The 23,874-nt window shown below is 37.6% G+C and overlaps 1 protein-coding gene across 10 annotated transcripts in view; it reads right to left on the bottom strand.

The window, feature by feature from the left end:
- Positions 1–21,244, bottom strand: part of nrxn1a (neurexin 1a) — a 172,947-nt gene extending 151,703 nt beyond the window's left edge. For 7 of the 10 annotated variants that reach the window (XM_053511427.1, XM_053511429.1, XM_053511434.1 and 4 more), the window contains exons 1-4: positions 20,858–21,244; positions 16,232–17,513; positions 10,320–10,337; positions 9,060–9,089 (exon numbers count right to left, since the gene is read on the bottom strand). In XM_053511427.1, coding sequence (XP_053367402.1) covers positions 9,060–9,089; positions 10,320–10,337; positions 16,232–16,943 — 760 coding nt within the window. In that variant the 5' untranslated portion in view covers positions 16,944–17,513; positions 20,858–21,244. The remainder of the gene's footprint in view (positions 1–9,059; positions 9,090–10,319; positions 10,338–16,231; positions 17,514–20,857) is intronic. The other 3 variants (XM_053511428.1, XM_053511430.1, XM_053511433.1) reach the window with 3 other exon arrangements.
- Positions 21,245–23,874: the final 2,630 nt, after the last annotated feature.

Raw genomic sequence — 23,874 nt, 5'->3', positions numbered from 1 at the left:
AGTTCAATAGGAGTGGAAATATAAAAACATGTGGTAGAGGTGATAAGTCAAGGAGCTTTGAAGAATTTTTCCATAAGTTTTCACAGCCTTTCAGTTCAGCTGAGCCACCTCAGATACAGACAGAGGTTATCGTGGACAAAAGCAGCAGAGGAAGCCTTTCAAACTCTCAAGATGTGCTTCACTTCTGCCCCACTATTACAGCAGCCCAAACCCCCCCCCTCTCTGGTGGTCGAAGATAGAGCTACTACAATCTCAAGTAGCAGTAGGAGCTTTTTCTCATCAACAGACAAACTCGCTGCTGTAAGAATGTTCACTATGGGTCTAAGGTATGAGAAGCAAATGAATTTTTGTAAGACTTTTTGGATATATATTACCAGTTTGGACATTCTAGGATCAACTAGGATAAAGTGGTTGGCAAATATATATTAGTAAATTTTATTTTCTTGGGGTTGCCATGTTGCAAGAGGTTTTATGCTTGATGCCCTTCCTGACGCAACTCCTCGTCTGAGGATCTAAATGTGGCGATCCTCCGGTTAGCAACTCAAAGCCTGAACCGCCTAAAAAAAATTAACACACCGAATTTGGTTTATTAATTGAGGTGTCGAAACAACTGACTATGAGAAATATTTATATATATTTAGAGTTGCAGTAAAATTTAAGTTCTAGTTAAATTAAAACATTATTTCTGCAGACTCTAAGTCAAGCCCTAAACATATTACTGCCTATTATATTTAAGAAAAAGATATATTTTTGTTAATTTTGCTTTTAGACTTTGGGCTGCATGGGATAGATTTTTCTACAAAATACTGTCAGCAGCTAAAAAAAAAAAAGTGCAAATAAAAATAGACTATGACCTGGGATATGATGACATGGCTATGAAACTGGCAGAAGAGTTGAGGCTCTGATTCTAGGATTCTAGAGAACAAGACCCAGTTATTATTTGATTTGGTCTTGATTTGGTTTATGGGTCCAACAGGGTGTGGAAATAAAATGGCATCTTACATATCATCCAGATTTTACTTCTTCTAAGGTGAAGACCTCATATCTATATGAAAAGTTGAGATACTGTACACCAAAATGACCTGACCTTACGAATGGTACACAGATGTATGCTATCAATACCTTGCTGGAATTGTACATAAAGTTCAAGATTCAAGGTTTTTATTGTCAATGCCACCATACAGTATGTGTAGAAATTGATATACCAATATATATATAAATAATAATGGAAATATGAATAAGAAGGCTACATACAGTATATCTTTCGCCATTTTTATAATTTTCCCACACTGATCCAGATCCATGGTCCATTTGTAGCCCTTTGGCACTGCTGAGCATCTTTATTTCATTGTACACTAAATAATTTTTGTGCACTGTCTACTGTATAACATCTCTGACCATTATCTTGAACAATGTTATTTCAATAAATACTTTATACCCTGCTATTTGCATTCTGATTATAAAATTACCAAGACTACCTCCAAACACTAGTAATGACAGAAGCAGTCTTAAATACGAGAGTACCCAACCCTAAAGGGTGTCCAAAGATAGTTAAAAATACCTTTAGACAATTAGCTCCTGTACTTACTGTACAGTACACTGTCTGATATAAATCAGTAAATATTTACAAGAAAATTGCAAAAATCTGCATACTGCAACATAGAGGAAATGTCCAAAATATTAGCTTTTCTAATATTTTCATATACAGTAAATATTATAAAAATGAAGTATATTCACATCTGCCCTAATGGGAGGTTGATGTGAGTGCTGAATTCAAATCCCATTAATGCATTAGGAACGGGACTGGCATAATGGCATTTAAGAGACAAAGTACCTCACGGTGGCCAGGCTGACCTATTAGGAAATCATTCCATTTATACAAATGAGAACCGTGATCCAAAAAAGGTCTGAATGACATCAGTTGATTACATTTTAATTCGATTATGGGACTATAATGCGAAAATCTTTTCATTAACAATAATCAGAGCAAGATAAAGTGTAATTGTAAAACTATTTTCTTCCCTCTGTTCCCTGGCTCTTGGAAGCTTGTCTAGTTAGCTACTCCATTAATGGTGTCAAAAATGGATCAAATAGAAAGAAATAAGGGGTTCTGCTATGCTGAATATTGCTCTTAATACACTCAAAAAAATGAACCTGGCTACCTGTTACATGCACTAAAATGTAATATGTGTTTTGTACATAATAATTTCATGTTTCCAAGATAAACATGAATAAATGATGTTGTATTTACATGAAATTCAACAACTTAACATGTATTAGATTCAATCATGTTGAGATAAACCAGAGATCTTGTCACTATGAAAAGCGGAAATATCAGATCAAACATCGCGAGAAGATATCGCGAGAAGAGAACACAGCGTGTTGAGAAGACAAACGTTTGGCGGGCGTGTGGAAAAGGTAAGCAGGAATTAATTCCCATGTTTCTAAATAGAAACGAAATACTGAACATAAATGTCACCTGCTGTTTAGCGATGTTTAGTCACGTTATTTTGGTTTAAATTATTTCTTGTATTTTTAATCACACTTAAAATACCGACGGTTATATGCGCGTGCTTAATCTGCGGTTCGGTTCTGGTTTCGGTCTGTTCTCATGAGTTGTGAAGCGAGAGGAACAAAGTATAAATATTGTTCATTTGATAAATTAAGTATCATGAATTTTAATTGAATCTATCTCTGTATTTTTTCACAGGAGTTTGTGAGTGAAAGTGTCCTGTCTGCATCTGACTTCAGGAGTTTCCTGACCAACCGTCTCTAACGGTCATATTTAAAAGTCATAACGTACAGTTATAAAGTACAAAACGTTTCTGTTGGTGTTTAATTTGTTTTTCTATGATTAATATTTATTAAATAGATTTTTTTTTTTTTTTTTTTACATCTTTTTAAATTGAGACCTCATTTGTAAGTTGCTGCTGGTGTAAAATAAAAATCTCAGTTTTATCCCGTTTGTCTTATGCTTCCTTCCTTCACAGAATTCTGTTGACCAGGGCTTGAAATTTAAATTTATTTGAGTTGGATCAACTTAATTTACAACTGAAAAATTTGTTGTACTAATGCTATTCATTTATGTTAACAGTATTAAATTATGTTGGACGCAGCTGTAGTAAATAAGTTAAATGAACCTAATAAAATTAATTTGACTGAACCTAAGAACATTAAGTTGGGCCAACAAAATTACTTAACGCTGGAAGAGAGCCATTAAATCAGGTGGAAATTCTTTCCATAATTTAATTATGTTCATTCAACGAGTTTTTCTTTTTGAGTGTATAATAATAAAAACAAAGTGATGCACCACTGAAGGCCAAGTCAGATTTAGGCTCACTGTCATACATTAGTGATATACAGTATTATATTAAGGGTCAGCATGGTGGCTTAGTGTTTAGCACTTTCACCGGGGTCTGGGTTCGATTCCCGCCTGGAGTTTACATGTTTTCCTCATGCTTGGTGTGTTTCCTCCATCCACAAAGACATGCAGATTAGGCTAACTTTAGGCCAAATTGCCCATAGTGTGTATACTGTATGAGTGTGTAAGTGTGTGTACTGTATGTATGTGTTTGTTCTGCGATAGATTGACACCCCATGCAGGGTGTACCCTACCTCGTGCCATCTCCTGGGATAGGCTCCAGGATACAGCGGTATAAACAATGAGAAAAGACAATGATGGGTATTATATTATAATGCAATGCCACTCTGATTATCTGTATCTGTTCAGAGTTTTTTTTTTTTATAAAAATCTCAAATGTGAAAAAGCTGGTACTGTTAACATGATGTATGAATTCTGGTTTTAACAGTTCAACATACTTAGTTTCATCATTTGGCCCATGAGGGGCATTTTTTAATTCCTGTGCATGATATAGTATAACTAATGTAACTGGTTCTATTAGCAGAAATCTAAACAAACAAGGGACCTAATTCCTCTCCCAGTAAACACCTCTGTCCCTGTCCCCTGTACATTACATTGCCTTTCATCAGGTCCTACATTTCCTGTACACAACCTTGATCAACTATCATTTACACTATGACTTTATGAGTCATACCAAAGGTTTGTTAAAGAGCGCATATACAGTTATACGGCACTTCCACACAATGCGAACAGCTGCTTATCTGTTCCCAGTAATAATGATCATCAGAAGAGAGAGCTTCTGACATAGCAGGCCTTTCAATCACAAAAAAAATGGTTTGTGCAACAACATCACAATAGTTTTTTTTCAATTTTTATATCCTAAGTGTAATATAAGCTCGATTGATTTCACTCGTAACTGTGCACTGTAAAAGGTACCCATTATATAAATAAGGTCTAGTGCTGAATGGTTTTTTAGAGATATGGAGAATGAACTTTTAAAACTGGCAATAAATAACACAATACTTCCAAAATTGTGAAATGCCTGTCCAGAAACACATATTATAGTAGCTGTATGCTATAACACTACCACCTCTTTGTCCTTTTGTACCACTACAGTTTGCAAAAGTTACAGTTTGTTATAATGCCTGCAATAATATGCATGCTGCCTAACTACCTCTATTGCGGTGTGTATTGTCTTGCACTGTTGACATAAATGAACACTACCTTGTTTAAAATATAAAAAAAAACAAAGCTTGTTAAAAGTACAGACTCGATCATCCGTGTTTTCATGTGGCACACCACCTATAGAGTGCTCCTGCTTTAAACCTTCTTGTGAATGAAGAGTGAATAATGAAGGAAATGACAAGATCCTGGGTATGTGATTGATGAATAGCTGTAAACGTCCATACCTTCTATAATATATGTGCTTTTTAACTGGATTTGTGACCTTGTGAAGTTGTTCAACTAGCACTTTTTTTTAAAGTGCTCAACTCTGTGTTAATGTTTGAATTACAGGTCTATCTCGGGTCATTCTATTCAAGAGCGTAAGGCCGCATTTACGTCAGCAGCCATGGTACTAGTACAGCGCTCGGCACATTTTCTTTTGCAACTGATTATTTAAACTTTACCATTTGTTCTGTTATAAGAAGAAGAAGAGAAAATCAGGGCCATGCTTTTTTAAAGCACTTCACCACCTCTTGATGACATCAGTAACATGTGAAAGGATCTGACATTGGAAAATCTGCAAGGGCTTGGTGTTGCAGTAATTTAAGAGGCCAGTTTGCCTTTGTAATTACATTAACGAGGCATCCATGGTGCAACGGTGGACATAATGAGATTTTAAATACGTATTGATCAATACGTCACACCAGGTTTCTTTTCCTCCCTGTTGTAATCAGGGTCATCTGGGGCAGGATCACATCTGGAAATTTATCCCCCTTTAGAAAACAGATTCACATGCCAAAAGCAAAACAAAAAAGATGCCCATATTTATCACCATTATTTGGAATTGAAAACAGAGGCGATGTCTGTAAGACTATGCCAGGAATACAGGTAAGCCAAACTTCCGTGAAGCTAACCCTTTCCGTAGCACTTCTCATTTAGACAGGCAGGAAAAGAACAGTCCTAAGGATTTGGTATAAATACCGAGTATGTTGCCATTTCCTACTCTGCGATGTCAATTACTCTTAAAGAATCCTCCTGTGAAGACAGTTCACTCGCATCTGTGAACCATACAGTGCCTTGAGCAGAGTTACAGCTTCAGAGCCACTTCATCTGCAATGGCAGCAATTAGGGACGCCAACCCTCTACATGCCACCCAAACTACGACACATCTTTCATCTACCCCTGAGCAAGTTAACACAAGAACGATGGAAATACAAGCTGCAGTGAGCAGACAAGCACAATCTGTCAGACACACACTTCACCTATTCTGCTCGTTGCATATTTTAATGGAAATTTGGAGTTTATTCACCTAATGATGCATAAATCTGAAGGTTTATGAATTCAGGGGCAAAGGGGAGAACTGTAAGCTGATTACCGAAGGTGACCCGTTCACATAAAGAGATCACTTCTCTGGGTAGGAGCAAGGACTATAAGAGACGACCCCCCTTAGGCCTGTTTAGCGCGTACCTCTGAATCACCCAGACCAGGCCCTGAAGTGCAACGTTAGTGAATCACAACTACGGTATACAATGCAAAAATGACCTCCTTGGATTTGTACTAACAAAAAATGAAAAAAAAAATAATAATTAAGATTTAGATTTGTTTTTGTGTAAAATTTATTTAAATGGAGTATCTGAAATTCAGTCGGATTTTTCTTTGTGCATACTGTAGTGAAGCTTAAGCCAGGCAAAATGTTCATTATGAATTCTAAGATGACATATGGATATATATATAAAATGCATATAAAATCCAAGGAATTTCCAATTCTAATCGGGAAAATTCTCTCCATAATCTAAAGACAACAAGGATTTTGGTTTTATTTAGGGTAAAGTTGAAGATTAAAAACTAGTGCTGCACAAGTAATTGCATAGAAATAGAAATAACAGAATGGACCTGAGTAATTATCTAATCGTTGCAATTAATTACAGATAATATACTGAGTGCATAGGCAGGAATGTATGTGAAGTTTGCCAATAATCTATGTATTCGTTAATTCTTTTTATATAACTTTTGAGGAGCTGAATAAACACTTCCATGTGATTACTGGTGACAGTATCTTATAATCTTCAAATATGAAATGATACATATTACTGTGCATAGTTACATTTAATCACAATATGTCAAAATAATTCAAATAATTTACTTTAAACCTTGCTCCCTAGTAAATACTCAGATTAAACATATTATTTATTGTACTGTGCTATAATTAATCATATTTATATGAGTATTGGTATATTTGCTGGAGTGTCATTCCAGGATGTTTATTGGGACATATGGAAATAAACTCAATTTTTCTTAGTAAAAAATTATATAAGGTTTACGTAAGTCAAATACAATTAAATAAGGTAAAGTAAAATTGAATTTTAATTAAATACAAGTAAAAGCAGTAAAACTTCATATCCAGCAAGCAGAGTTGTCTAACATAAACCATTAGGTTCTGTTTTAAACACAGATGCGGACCCATCTTCTAGAAGAATCTTTGAGGATGGGAAAACACAATGATCGAAATCGCTGAACGTCACAACAATTACAGTCAGATGTCTAAAGAGAAGTTTTATTTTTAGGCCCTACATCACCCATGGGCAGTAGAGCACTGAAGACAAACTGGGGGCCTGAACATAAAGTCTAAAAGACCATGAACTCAGCATTAGCCAGCCAAAAGCAGGAGCAGCGAAGCTCAAATAAAAAAGGAGAAGAAAAAAAAAACACATAAAGTGCACCTACCTGCTCCACCAGGCACGGCATTTTACTCTCTCTCATTCTCTCACATCCATATAAATGACATAGTTGAGATTTAGCCATGTGTGAGAGTGTGTGTTATGCCCTAGCATTGAGTAAAAGGCAGTGAGGACGAGCATGCATTGGCTCTGTCGAGGGCACCCACAGTGAAAGGAGAGTGAGAGGCAGAGTCAGTAATGGGGTGACTTACCTCAGCGGGAACACGCTCTTCAAAATGGCAGTTCATTATCACATGATAAAAAAGCAGCACCACTAATAAACACCATTTGGAATAATAAAAGGTTGGTTTTATAACAATCAGGGTGAAAATCTTTGGTGTTGTAAAGCCCTTACCTTTTCATAAGAAGTGGGAAAAAAAACAGTGATGCTCGATTTCAGTGTGATCCTTGTTGATGTTTTATCAGGTTTATTCACACTATTATTATTTTCTACAATATTATGTAGAAAGATTTAATTGCATGTAAGCTGTATACAGTGCATGCATTAATCTGTTTCATGCATATCCCTAATATATATATATATATATATATATATATATATATATATATATATATATATATATATATATATAATTCAGTTATATTTAATAAACCAGAAATAATCATTCTCTAAAAAATCCTTGTTTTAAATTCTAAACTCCTTTATTAGCTGCATAAGCTGCTATTTGGTGTGTTGGATGTTCTCTGTGTGAACTTGCTTCTCTCGCTAATATGTCAGATGTATTTATTATAATATGCTTCATTCAACAAGACAGATCTCACCCTAACCTGAAGCTGACTGAGTACCAATTTTGCATTTATTTTGCCATGCATCCAGGCATAAACATTTCCACAGCAGTACACACCTACCTTCCAGCCCACTGGGCATACTGTCACGACATCACACATCACACAATAAATCATAGCAACTCAGAATACCCAGAAAAAAAGAAGTAAATCAAAAAGTGGAGATGCATGTATAAAGCCACAGAAACAGGAATATACTGTACATGAATAGCTTAGAGCAAGAGCTACTTATACTATGAAATATATTATGGTAAAAAAAAAGCATCATGTACCTTTACTTTTACCTAGGATATTGACATAATGGTTCCGTGAAGAGAAATTCCAGAGAGATACATGGGCGATACAAAGGAGAGGAAAGAAGCAACTGTAAGATTCACGGACTTATGTAAGATTCAGAGGATATGAAAGGTTAACATTTGACCTAGCTCCATGCATTAAGGGCACAGGAGATGAGGCAGGCAGAAGAGACGGAAGCTTCCAAGATGAGGAACATGCCAAGACATGATGGCGCAAGGGATGGAGGGAAAGCATGAATATTGAATAGTGAGCTAATGCTTTCCTGCTTTGCATCTTGAGAATACATGCTAGTACATTTATAAAGAACAAACAAACCCTCGAGAGATGTTCTTCAATCTCCAGCCCAACCAACGTGTTCAAAGCATTATTTTTTTTCCGCCCTTTATGAAAATGAAGTTGGCAAGCAATAATGGAATAGCAATCAGTTGCAGATGACTGAAACTGGAAATAAATAAATAAGTCGATTGAAAAAAATAAAGTACCACAGTAGAGGACTTTAAATAAGAGATAAATTAATAAATAAATTAAAAAGACCAAACCATCCATTGAGTCAGTGCCAAGCCGGAAAGAAAGCAGGCCCGGTAAATCCCTACCAGCGGTGACGCGATGTGAGAAGGAATCAGCACAAAGAGGCGAGAAAGAGGCAGAGGAAGGATGGAGGAAAGGGTGGGTAATGGCAGCAAAAAGGGGGGATAAAGGAATAAAACTCATACCTTGGTCGCCCATCATCAGGTGCGCAAGACCTTAAGGGAAGACAAGAGCACAGTCAGCACAGAGAACGGGATCATGTGGAAGCTTTCTGTCACATTGACATGCAGGCATCTTGTGAAAGCAGGATGCCTGTGCTGCAAGGCCCAGGGTGTGTTACAGTTTCAGGGAGAGAAGGGGGGAGGGGGGGGAGAAGAGAGGTGTTTTTATTTTTTTTTTGGGAAGGTTGAAAAAATAAAAGCATTCCCTCAACCCGACAGTTGCGATGCTTTATCTGTCACATTTGAAAGGGACAAATCTATAAAAGAATCATTTTGTTGTTGTCATAGATCAAACATTCCCTCCAGCTAGTCAACCTTTCCCAGAAATTTGATTATATAATTTTGACAAATGGCAACGTTACATGACTAGACACCTGAAGATATTCATACATAGTTGAAGAGGACCTACCCGCTCCTATTACGTGTTATACACAATAATAAAATAAACTCAAACGATATTTTATTTCGGCAAAATAAAAACAAGACTCTATCAGTCAAACAATGTCTATGTCTGAAATGAAAACTTAGCAGCTCCCATTTCATCTTCCACAAAATATCACCTGTAAATTGTGGCCTTTCCTACATGCATAATAGATTCAATACCTTCAAAGGAATGAATTACAATAGAGCAGATATTTTACCCGTCTAGACTCTAAGTGTTTGTACCACCGGCAGGGAATATAAAAGATGATTTGTCCCCAGTACTTACCCTCTGTCCCTAAAGCAACACCATACAATTTGAGAAAAATGGACAGTATTTGGCTAGCTTTGAATTTCTGTGTACAATTTCAATTGCATGCATTAGGGAGTGTACATCATTTTGAGCTAACAGGAGAGAGAAAAACAGAGCCTCTGAATACAGAGGAAGGAGGCTATTTTGGCTGGTGGAATTTGGACTGATTTTTTAGAAGACACAGGACAGAGACCAAACCCTGGGCATTCTGACCAACACCAACATTAAGCAATGGACACAAAGATAAAGATGGAAGGAAATGCTTATACCTTTTACCTTATACATTATGTGACCTCAGAAATGGTTCCGGTCCCCAGTAGGCAATGTTTGGCACCACTTACCATTCTTCAGCCACCACATTAATGTATTATTTTTTAAATTACATTTAGCGCATTTCAGAAGGAAAAGTTTGAGGTATGGAAATAGAGAGAAGTACATGACAATGGGGACTTGAGAATGAAAAGAGAATAAGAGTGTGTAGGTGTACCCACCTCCAGTGTAGACCTCTTCTGGAGGACCGGCCGAGGCGTGGAGAGAAAGAGGAAGACATTGATTAAGAGGCATGCAGGCTAGAAGGTGGCCCAACCTCGAGGACTACCAAAGCTACATGCGTCTTATCATCCTGCGCATACTGTATGCCTAAGCCAAATCAAATGCTGCTATGGAGAATAAACCACATGATCTCATTTCCTTGATGTCTCCGATATCCGTTTCTAGCTTTGAATACGGTCCAGACTCATAACTGTCATTAATGGATAAAACTTGATGAACCTTCAACCAGAGAGACTTTTAAAAAAATTTATGGCTTTGCCTAATTAGAATTTGTCTGTTAAAATATTCCCGCTTCATCTTGTTGTTTCCTTTTTTCTGTTCCCATACTTCCTGCCCTCAGCAGGGTTTGTGTTTTGTTGTTTCAGCAACATGCACGTACAATAACAGAAAATGCACTGCTTTCACACAAGGAAGCCCTACATTTTAATCCAAATGCAGAAATTCAATCTTATTCAAAACAAAAACATGCCTAATCTTAAATAAGTCTTCCTGGTTGAAATAATGTTAGTAAAAGATCTCAGTGCGAGAGTGCTTCTATTGCCAATTAAACATGTATTGAAACTGATTTATTTCAGAGAGCATGCACAAACATGCAAGGAGATAAATATCCGAAAGCAAAAGGAGAGTGATCGATGTGTGATGAATAACTCCTAATAATTCATTAAAAAAAGATGTACCCTTTCACTGTAAGTGTAGTTTTGACACATAATAAATTAAAATCAAGTTACATAAAGTCACTCATGTTTATTCAAGCTAGATTAAAAAAGAGGTTTTGAAGGAATTACTTAATGGCAGTACAAAAGTTCGAACTGATTTCTAGAGATTATTTTTGCTTGGTTGTAAGCCATGCAGCTGTTAATTAACGAGATCAGATGATGCAGCATACACCTACTGAGAGAAAACAAAACCGGTCAGTCAGATCAGTAAGAATGAAATGTACAGTACCTGTACTGTGATGGATTACTCCATATAGTCATCATATGACATTAATGACTATGCTTTCTGACTTTAGATTTGCCTGTTTTCTTCTCTAAAGAAAAAACATTACCTTGATAATAGAGACATTCATGCTTTCGCTCAACACAAACCACTCTTTCCATGGGCCAGCCTGTTTGGGGGCGGCCCCTGTGATCCGAGTCTCCCTAACATGCCACATCTATCTGGTAGTGTGTTAAAAGCATCCAGGCCTACCTCTGTTGTTTTTGCGTCTCGAGGGGAACAATGACCCAAGACTTACCGCTGCAGTCTGCTCCGTTCGACCAAATACAAATTGCATGCACCACAACTGCCACTAGAAAAAAAATGCTGATGAATGAATGAATAATAAAGAACGTAAAAGGTGCCATGGCATAAATAATGACAACGAAACATTAAGCTGTTTAGGTGCTGCAGTGCAGGGTGGCATATGTTTTTGCAGACCTACTCCTACTGTGTCCTCTCTTGACAGAATGTTTTGTGCACTAATAATTGAATAATCATTTTAGAATGAATGATGCGTACCAATTGAATTGAAAAAAAGCTAATAAATCTGCATGCTGATTACTACTAAGAACTATCAACCAGACATCTTTTACAGTGTGCGATATTGATTTTATGTTCATATCCACCCTCTGTCTCGACCACTACGATCTAAATGGGCCCATTATCTCTATTACAGTATGTGCCTATAGCGCATAGTACATTGCTAATCCTATTTTCACTTGCATCTATATGAAAGAGACCTGATGTTCCTCTCTGAGGTTTTTCTTGCAGGTCTACATTGGCTCGACCAGCATATTAGTATTGTGTGGCTTCATTCTTGTACTGCAGAGTCCAAACAGAGCCACAAATGTGTAGGCTCTCATCAAACAGCAAAAATGCTGTCCATGCACAGTGCTGTGAATTTAGGGTGAAGGACAAGATTTACAAACAGAGAGCACAAACATACTATACGGTGGCTCCAGTGTGAGTTTGAGCAGGCATGGTGCAAACGCTACTGTACAGTATGTGATGCATGGATGTACAGTACAATACAGTACAGTGCCCTGCGTAAGCAACTACAGCTTCTCAATAATGTGTGTTTTTCAGACTGTCCGAGTGTATTATTCTCAAACATACATACCCACTGCGTATAGGCCCACAAGGGCAAGGCATTCTGTTACTCTACCAGTAAGTGGCTTAATGGTTAGGTATCTGGACTAATGATCAGAAGGTTGTCCATGATCAAAATAACGCTCATCGGTTAAACTACATTCTAAGTCCCTTTGAAGTAAATGTAAACAAATAAGCATTAAGATATCGCTTCCATACCTAAATAAATATACTCTACCCATAAGTCTTATTATTACGTTTAATCTGTAACAATTAACAAAGGCACAACCACATAATAGTCACTCAATAGTGTATTTCGATATTATAACGTCTTCACACACCATAACATCAGAATCTCTAGTACTACTACTGTACAGTATATAACTATAAACATTAATCACAACTACTCAGCAAAAATGCCCAAAAGCCCTTGCTGTATTTGACTGCTGTACAAATTGAATCCAATATATAGTTCATGTGGAGCTAGATACAATATGTCCTCTAATACTCTCATTCGCTATCACCAAGAGATTAGCGCTCACAGTCCACGTGCATCAGATACAGACTTTCGAGAAATCTCTATGTGCTATATATCTGTCTGTATATCTGTAATCTCCAAAGATTATACAGTGATGACATTAAGAGGTCTTAACTGCTGCATATTGGCTATAAATACTCTAAAGATGTAGTGTAAATCATAGTAGTCGGTGGATAAAAGAGAATAAAATCTCACTGTCCTTTTAATTATGTATTCTGTAATAAAAAATAATATATCATTAACCTTTAATTAATACTACTGAATATATATTTTATTTTCTAGTAGTTTTACTCAGGTGCAAGAAGCATTTGTCCTGAGAACATAGAGATTAATTTTTTCAGCTGATCACTGAGCAGACTTATGGTTAAGGTAAAAAGGAGTTGGCCGAATAAAAACAATAGGCAAATAAATACGTATAACCACCATGTTAAGAAAAGGTTGAAGAATACATTCATTGCTCATGCACTTGACATCTCTTTATTTGATAACTAGAGATGCCTTAAATGGGTTTATGTGCAAAGCAAAGTAACCCTTAAACTCCATCCATCCATCTATCTATCTCTGAAGTACAACTATGGACAGTGGAGGCCAATGCTGAGCACTGTATTTATGAGGCAGGACCTCCGGCCAACATTCACATACTACAGACAATTTGGGAATGCTTATTAGCCTAATCTGCATGTCTTTGGCATGTCATGTGGGAGGAAACCGGAGAACCCGGAGAAAACCGTCAAACACAGGGAGACCATGCCAACTCCATGCACACAGACCTGATGCAGGAATCGAACCCAGGACCTAGAGGTAAAAACCGACAGCGCTAACCACTAAACCACTGTGCCGCCTTAAACCATAAACTGGGCTGGTCTAATTGCCTAAATGTACAGTATAACTGTTCTGATCCTTAAATAAGAACAAATAACAAAGCTATTGCAACACTATATGTGGCAAACTGCCTCTCAAAAACCCTGTTCGATCTGCAAAATCACCAGGATGTTTAGACAAAGGTGATTAGCAGAATTAACATTGATTATCATTGAAATGATATTATTGACAAATAATCACTGGTAAACCGATTCACTGCTCAACTAACTGTTACATGCCCAACAAACACTTTGGGTTTCTAACACGCTTCTTAATCCCACATTTTACACCTCAGATAAGTAAAAGTTACTGGTGAGAGGCAGCTGGTAAAACCACATAAGACAATGTTATTTCATTTAAAAAAAAAAAGAAGAAGAAGAAGTTAAAGCACAAATAGTAGTCCTTGGTAATGAATAAATGTCCTAATGAACCCCTTGTTCCCAGCATTCCCAGCAGCGCAAAAAATATCTTATTAACTGTAGTACTGTTATTCTCTGCAGTGTGGGCCGTCTCTCCCACTGTGAGTCCAACACCTGCCTCACTAAAGAATATCATTACTACAACTGCCTGTCGAGAGAATGACTGAGCATTTGTACACTGAGAACAGAAACATTAAATCCACACACCACCCATTTTCTTCTGTAGAGTGTACAAAACTGGCCAAGCTAGTTGGTGACCTGTCAAGGATGCCTTTTCCAATATGGGTGAAACCCATAATTACTTCAGAGGAGACGGGGCAAACAGAGGATCTCTCCTGCTCCTCCATCAGCTCGAGGCACTTGCATCAATAATTAATAACCATCAGGAGGACAGAATAAGGATAAAGCTTCGTTAAAAAGACGTGGAGTCATTCCTGCATCTTTGTCACTGGGCGTTAAGTTCTAATGCACTTCCAATCTCTTCCCTTGCTTTAAATTATGCTAACAATAGCAATAAAGATCCATCATATTCATATCTTGTACAAGATGAAGGAAAGGGTAATACTATTATTATAGCTCTTTGGCATCATCAAAGCCAGTGGTTCAATCTGTAATGAGGTATGACACTAATATTCAGAAAGCTCTAGGTGTGCCATTAACTAAAGCATTTGCATTTCAATTCGAAGCATTAAAACATAGCTTAATAACAGTGAAATATCTCTTAAACGAAATCATCTTCCTGGTCTAATGGTGATTCATTCATACTTCCTCATTAAGTAGTAAAAGCTGCCATACTATTGTCAGTCATATGGAATACTTATTGCGTTACGTGAAGCCCAAATGCAATGTCTCAGTAACCAAAACTGAACAAGTACCTATTTTATGAATCATGGAATTGCGCTATATTCTCATTTTCAAGGTAGCTACTCCTATGCCTACAAAATGCCTACTGTACTGTATGTGTCATCGTCCCACCATGTGTCTCACAGTGTGGTACTCTGGTTTTCTCTAACGCTCCCAGCTCCATCAGCACGTCCTCCCTTTATCATGCTAAAGAAAATCCAATACCATATTAAGGGCTTGAAACACTGAGACAATTATACTTTTTCTACAGAACAATCCTCATGAAACTGCATGGACAGACCCTCTGCTGGATTACTAGGCCAAAATTTACTCTGTGGGTATGTAGTTTCCTTGACAATTTGGCATGTCGTAAGCCTGAGACACAGCCGGCATGGAAACCATCAACAGAGAGGATTGCCCAAAATGAAAAAAAAAAAAAAGAGACACAAATTTCAAAAGTGTAATTGGAGCCAAAGAGGGAAGATAACTGGACACCAACCAGACCATCTGAAAAACACTGAAATGTCTACAGACAAGTTAACCACAACACTCCCACTAATTTTTATACAGTAACATTTCCATAAATATTACTTCAATCTTTTTTCTGCATTCACTGTTCCGTGGATTTATGTGCACTATGAGTGACAAATACTCACTGTTGTGTGCGATAGTGGGATTGTATCCACTATACCTACATCTTTACTAGACAAAGCAACTCCCTATTTAAGTCGATTAGACCAGCTATATTTTGTCAGTTATGAATGAGACCACGAAATATGCTGCATTCATTTCCGTAATACCAGAACTATATGAAAATTGTATTAAGGAATTTAATCTTTAGTGGTTATTTTTCTATTTTAGTCTTAGGAGATGTAAACACTTTGCAAAAGCTGTAGCAACAAAAATGCTTACTGTTCTTAACAATGGTCTTTAGTGCTAATCTAAACATGTGATGTAACATGACCAATGGCCACAGTGGAGGCCTGAAACAAACATGATGTAGCATGCATTTCTGTCAGAGGGACTGGTGCAAATGTATTTTAAACTAAGAAATCAAAGAAAAGGCTATGTCGGGGGGAAATAATTAAAGACATTTCAACAATATAACAATGGCTCTTACCTTCACTGCAGTCTTTCCCCTGAAATCCTGTCTCGGAGCAGTCACAGATGGGTTCGTCGTTGACGATGCTGCACACTCCTCCATTCAGGCAAACATGGTCTGCTTCACAAATGTCACTGTTGATCCCCTCACTACCAATTACGGTCGGCTCCGAACCGTTCACCCTCAAATTGGTTATCCATCCTTTGTAAGGAACCTGGTCTTTGATCGACGCAGACGTGAGCCGCAGGGCTACTGATCGTAGTTCAGGAGGTATCCCCCCTAAGAATAAATGACTGAAAACAGTCATGTCCCTTCTTTTAGACTTCACTTCCACCCACTTGATTTCTTCATCCACAATTAAAGTGGTGTTTTTGAAATTCCTGCGCACCGTAACCGCATGCCAACGGCTGTCATTGATCGCAGTATCGGAGAGTACAGTGGCGGGTTCGGCACAGAAGATTGAGAAGCGAAGACTCAGTCTACCGTTATGAAGCAGAAGTTCCAAAAAGTCACAGAATCCCTCGTCGTCAAAGTACACTAAAAGTCCATGTGAGCTTTTTGTTTTCATGTTGAAACTCATCTCACTTTCACAGCAAGCATTCCACATTGGAAACCTCGCCCACTGGCCTTCAGCGCCAGTGAACTCCATGCTAGCCCCTATATCAACCAGGCAACAAACCAGCAGGCCTATCCAAATTATATGCACACCGCTGCGCATGGAGAAGCTCATGGTGAATTCAAAAAAGTGACAACAAGACTAACCTAAAATGGTATACAATTATTATAATTTTTTTATTATAATTTTTTTTTATTTACAGTCTTAAAACAGAAATGGATTCTCTGTTGCAGGTATAAATTTGGAATAATTTTCCTTTACTCATTGTTCTAAACAAAGAGAAGGCCTATATTATGGCCTAGTTGTAATTAATGTAGAAATTGTATAGGTGTATTATTAGCCAATGTAAGATAAAATATGAATAGTCCTAAATAAATCTACAAAAAATGTAGGCAGATTTAAAATTCCCCCAGTGAAATATAAACTGGTTGCAGTAGGGCAATTATCATGATATTTGTCGTGGTATCCATCACACGAAGTCGCATATGTACAGGAAGCCTTCAAGTAAATTAGGCCACCATGGGTCACATGAAAAGACTAATTAATAGTCATTGTGTTGGCCAAGTTTCACGTAGACAAAAAAATAGAAACTTCTCAATGTGTGGTTAACATGCAGGCCCCTGTAGGGCCTTCAGTGCTCACAATCTCTCTAATCACATCCAGTTTGTCATAATGATCCGCAATCTGAAAAGAGTAAAAAAAACAAAAACAATTTTCTTAAAATGAATTCTTCAACATAAAACAAAGTATATTTATGGTACAAGTATGCTAAAAAACAACAACACTGCAACGCAGTACCTGCAATTGACATGACCAACAATGATAAACAATGATCAAATTCATTCATAGAATAAACCTAAATCTAGTTTTATGATCAGTAACATGAGACACTGTTAGCTGAGGGAAATGCTGACCTATTAAAGTACTGTGGCAACCCACAGTTCAGTCTGTATAGCTTTCAGTCTTTGACCCTCAAAAAATTCATGAATTAAATCAAAGCATTTTCAGCATGTCATTTAACACTGTTAACGTTAACGCTAACGCCTTACACATATAGTGCCGAGAAAAAGCTTTTCCGACCGTTTTCATGTTTTGTTATGTTTTCATGTTTTGTTTCCTCATCATTACACATTACTCCACAATGATAAAGCAAAAACATGTATTTTTTTCTTAATTTAAATATAAAAGAATTAAGTGAGAAATATTACATTTATACACGTTTTCACACCGTTCATTAGCTCTGGTGCATCCTGCTCCTCTCAATGATCCTTGAAATTCTACAACTTAATTGGAGTCCGCCAGTGCCTAACTGAACTAATTGGACATAATTAGGAAAGGCACACACCTGTCTATATAAGGTCTCCCTGTAGATGGTGTATGGCAGAGTAAAAACAAAGCCATAAGGTCGAGAGATTTATCTGTACACCTGCGAGACAGGATCGTGTCAAGACAGATGTGGGGGGGGACAAGGCACAGTAGCTTCCATCAATCTCAAATGCAAGTAATCTGGATCAACCAACAGTCTTCCAGATCTTTCTGCCCAGCCATACTGAATAATCTGGGATGAAGGGCCTTGGTCAGAAAGGTAACCAATAGCTCAAGGATCATTATAAATGAGATACGTGTGGAGATGGGAGAGCCTTAATGAAGGACAAGCATCACTCCAGCACTCCACCAATCAGGCCTCTACAGTAGAGTGGCCAGACAGAAGCCATTCGTCACTAAAAGTCACATGACAGTCTCCTAGGTGCAAAAAAGACCCTGAAGGATTCTCAGACCACGACAGGCAGAATCCTCTGGTCTGAAATAAAGACTGAACTATTTGGAATTACAGTAGGTATATCAAATCAGTATAGAGAGAAAATGTATGCAATGAAATGAAGAGCTATCCTCAGTGTAAACCTTCTCTACAGTGCTCAGGATCTTAGGGTGGAGCAGCAAGTTACATCTCAACAAGACAACGACCTGAACCATACTGCCAAAAGAACATGAGAGAAGCCAAGAGTGGCCTCAGAACTTCATGAAATCCTATGAATGTCCTGGAGTGGCCCAGCTAGAGTCTGTACGTGAACCCAATACAGCATCTCAGGAGAGACCTGAAAATGGCTGTGTCCATTTAACCTATTTGATCTTAAACAAAAGTGATCATTGTAATTATCAGAGCTGATTTAACCAAGTACCAAGTGATAGGTATAAGTGCTTATGTAAATTGTCTATTATTTTATTATAAATTAACAAACCACTTCAAACACCTGCGTTTACTTTGTCATTGTGGAGTATGGTGTGTAGAATAATGAGAAAAAAATGTTGTGAATTACATTATTTTTCACAGTTAACTTTTGAAATGGCAAAAAAACTGATATCCATCAGTAAAAGTACAATTATGTAGAAATTGTAACAGCTTAAACATGTTTAAATGGTAGTAAATGTCAATATTGAGTAACTAAATTGAAAGAAAAATTGACACAAGTGTGTTAGTCTGTAATGCAATTATCCACAGTATTGCAACATAATGAGAGATTCCAAATGCGTCACTGCTACGTCTCTCTCTTTCTCTCTCTTTCTTTTTCTCTCTTTATTGAGAAGAAAGATATACAGTTTACATTTTTTTTTTAAATAACAGCATAAGCAGCATACCGATGTAGCTTAATACATGCAGGGTGTCCCATAAGCCTTCATACATGGGGAGCTAAACACTTTTTGGCAAAAGTTAATAACACAAAGTGTGTTGTGTGTGTGTGTGTGTGTGTGTGTGTGTTTTAGCCTAAAATGCACAGGGGCAGGGTGTACTAGGAATCGATACAGCCAAAAAAGATTATTTAGGGGAATGCGTTTAAAGTGAAATTACATGCATAACACCTGGGACAGACAACTCATCAATCATGGAGAAGATGTTTTATAAATAAATCTAACTTTGCTCCCCACGTATGGAGACTTTTGGGACATCTTGCAGAAGGTTAGAAAACATTACGCCGCCGGTGGTAACTATGGTAACCTCTAGTGGCGCACTGTATTGCCTGCTGTTTAGGATAGTAGTACTGTACTGTATGTAGCCTACAGTCTCCTAACCGCGTAAACGAGCTGATTTTAATTGATTTAATTTCGCCTCGTCTTGTAGCCCAGTTACTGGGTGTTCTGGTGAAAGTTACACATCAGCATACATTTAGGACACAATGTGTGCGTGTGTTTGCGTTCGTGTGTGTCCGATTTAGTCCCGCATAACGGCACCGCATGCTGTCCTGCCCTCGGGCTGTCCGTCAACGCCTCCCGGCCAATCATTACACGCTTTCATTCCCGTGTGTCCCGTGTCAGGTTTTTACACGGCGGCTGTTTAGCAGGATCAGAGCCCAGTCTTTCCGATGGCCCTCATAAAACATAGGACGCGCCATTAGTCTCTCACACACACACACACACACACACACACGAGGCAGCTTAAACTCTTCGAAATGCAGTGATGTCTCTTAAATTGATTATAATGTATCGGATTAGATTAAACAAACCGAGAGGCGCGTTTTCCTCCACAAAATCAGAACAGAATATATATATATATATATATATATATATATATATATATATATATATATATATATATACTGAATTGCGTCATGCACACACCAACAGAAATCGTATTTTTCTTTTTAATCAGAATTGCATACTGGTTCAAACAAGAATCAGATTTGTGAAGTGTGATTCGCATCAGCGCAGGTGGATTAGTCACATTTACATCCCTGAGTGAAGAGAGACTCGGTCTGCCTGCCTCTGCCTCTGCCTGTGATCTGCCCCTGTGCTCGATAGATACCCCAGTGATGGAGACCGGGAAATATATGGCTTCGTCAATTAATGCGCAAAACTACACATGTCGCTTGTAAAGTGAAGCTTAGACTACAAACTCGAAGATCATAAAACACAGCTCTGACAAGGCTCAGCCCTGCAATTGTCTGGATGACGGGATTTCTCCTGAGAAAGCACAGCGCTGCACAAACAACTGCACACAACCTGAGCCCCATGCAAACACAAGCGCTTTTTACCTTGAGACAAAGTCCATCGTGTGATCCTTTTGATCAGCCAGCTTCACCCACAAAGCGTGATGATCTCCGCATCAATTTTTACTTGCTTTGTTTATTGTTGTTTTTTAAAATTATTATTATTAAGCAGAAACAGACCTCGGTATCTGTAACGAAAACGAAATCAGAGAGGCGCAATTTTTTTTTTTTTTTTTTTTTGGGATGCGGATCCCCCTAAAAGTGCCGACGGGTTCAGAAATTCAGAGGCAGAAAAAAAAACAGCCTATTGCATTCAAAACGTTTCCTACTACCCGGCCGAACTGTACAAAAGTATTTACACCTCGCAGGGATGTAGAAAAGAGAAGCGCGCGCTCGGTGTTTTGCGGTGCGGTCGAGGTGTTTTCTCTCTCAGCCGAGCTTCGCCAGGCACCGTCAGCACCCGGAGACATGCAGTCACGTGATCTGCTCCATTAGCGTTCTGATGGAGGTGGGCGGGGTCGGAGAGCTGGGAGAGGCGTGGTTGCTGCAGCACCATGGACAGCGGCAGCGCCGAGAATATTGTCTACCAGCTCAGGCGTGTCCAGTGCTTCACTTTTTTTTTTCTTGCTCATTATCCTGTGTTTGCAGAACCAGAAAGAGCGATGAATTAGGGTGTAAATGGGGAAAACTTGCTATGAAAAAAAACATTAAAATGTTTGAATTACCTAGCAAGGCAGTGAGAATGCAATTAGGAGCCTCTACAGAAGCTGTCCTAATATACAACAAAATATCTGCCACAGTAAAACGTTAAAATGTCCTAGTGGAAAGCAATTGGGGTCATTATAGAGGGTAGGTCTGATTGTCATTGGTGCAACTTTTCATCTCCTATCTTTTTACATATCAATTTAGACTGATCAGCCATAACATCAAAAGATAAATATCATTTATAAATTATATTTCAAAAAGCTGGTTTCAGGATCATGGGCAAAGGCTCTTTTAGTTTTGTGTGAACTAAGGCTAGCACATCTGGTCCGATTCCAAAGAAAAGCCAATGCAGCACAACTCACTGAAATAATGTCAATGATGGCCGCATAAAAACTCACCAGTACACCCAGTGCACCACAGCCTGCTGCATCCTGGGCCCAGCAAAGAGCCCAAGACTCCAGACCCAGCCTCCAAACTCCTAAGTTACAATCTGATTAAGAACCAATAGGATGCACCAGACAAACAAGTCCAACCCACGGAGGCCCCGCTCCACAACTGACAGCACCCAATAACATCCTGGTGCTTGACACCACAGCACACTTCCAAAAGCATTGCTTATGTTAAAAGGACCAGAGGAATAAATAAAATGAAAGACATTATATGTTATGATTTTGTATAGTACTCACTTATCATCTATACCGCCTTATCCTGTATTCAGGGTCATGGGGACCTGGAGCCTATCCCAGGGTGCCAATCCATTGCAGGGCACAAACACACACACTCATTACAGGCAATTAGGGAATGTCAATTAGCCTAACCTACATGTCTTTGGACTGTGGAAGGAGACCGAAGTACCTGGACCCACCAAGCATAGGGAGAACATGCAAACCTGTATAGTACTATAATATTTTAATTAATATATTATTTTATTCTTTGATTTGAAAGGAGCCAAAAATTCTAAGAAAGCAACACACGAGTCCATAAAATATAATACTAACTTTGTAACTTTTACATAGTTTGTCCATGTACATCTTCATAAATTTATATATATATATATATATATATATATATATATATATATATATATATATATATATATATATATATATATATATATATATATATAAATATATATATTAATTAATGGAAATTAACTTAGAACTTAGTTGAATTTCAATAAACCTACTGTGCATGTAAGGGATGGTGGTGGGAGTATCAGGATGATAAATATGGAGTATCATGATAAAAACCTTATAACAGATAAAAGTGTTTCAAATATCCAGTAGACTCTAGTATACTTTATTATCAGCTCAGCTTTTTAAATCTAGCTAAGGGTTTTATTTAGCTGGTTTTGCTATTAGCTATTTGCTATTAGTGCATAATGTCCTAACTGTATATGGTTGAAGTGACAATAAAGCCTACTTGAACTTGAACTTGAACTAGCTGCCATTGTTTTGAAGTCCCCCCAAGCAACATTCTAGTCATGAGACTCAGACAGTACAATAGTAATGTGAAAATAGAGAACAAGACAAAAGCTAGTTAAAAGTAGACTTATGTGTTTCCATATGTGTCCATATGTCCATGTTATTACTTTAACCTAATGGCTTGGTTTACATATGTTGAGGTAAAATGTTATTGTTCAGCCTTCAGCCATTGAAGAGAAACCAAACCACACTGAAAATACTATGTAATTTTAATAGATCTCTAACTTTACCATGTCATGTTGTTTTTCTTTGATTAGCATGCCAGTGCTTCTCAGTGTGTTTAGGTCAGAACTATATCAATATATCAGAGAGAATGCTTAACAGGTTTGATAATTATAAAAGCATTATGCCGAGTCAGACATCCCTGCAGACAGCCTCTTCATATCACTGATGTTTTATCATATTAGAAACTGTGATTTATTTTAAAACATGCATACTTTTTCACAATATTATGGGGGGATTAGTGTTTGTCTGTGGTATACAGTTTATATTTTCAATGATGACACATTACTGGATCTGTATTAAAATCATGTCCCTTTACATTGTTAAATGAAAAACAGCCTACAAATGAACCATGTCTTTGGATTAAAAGTACAACCAGATTTGTCCTTGTTTTTCATTTATATTTATTCACAAATAAAAAATATCTTTACTTTAAATACACAAAATGATCTGCTAAAAATGAGAGAAGGGTGAAAAAAACTCTGCTAGCATTGAATGTACCTGCTTCTGATAAATTTCACTTTAGACTTTAGAAATATAGCACCTTCTTTTTCACTTTAGAGGGACTTTTATGTGACTCATCCCTTCACATGTGAAAACATTTTCATTTACAGGGCCTCCTGCAGTACCTGCAAATTTGCTTACACAATA

Source organism: Clarias gariepinus, chromosome 14 (genome assembly GCF_024256425.1).
Source record: "Clarias gariepinus isolate MV-2021 ecotype Netherlands chromosome 14, CGAR_prim_01v2, whole genome shotgun sequence".
Lineage (NCBI taxonomy): Eukaryota > Metazoa > Chordata > Actinopteri > Siluriformes > Clariidae > Clarias > Clarias gariepinus.
This window is presented reverse-complemented; position numbering and strand designations above follow the sequence as displayed.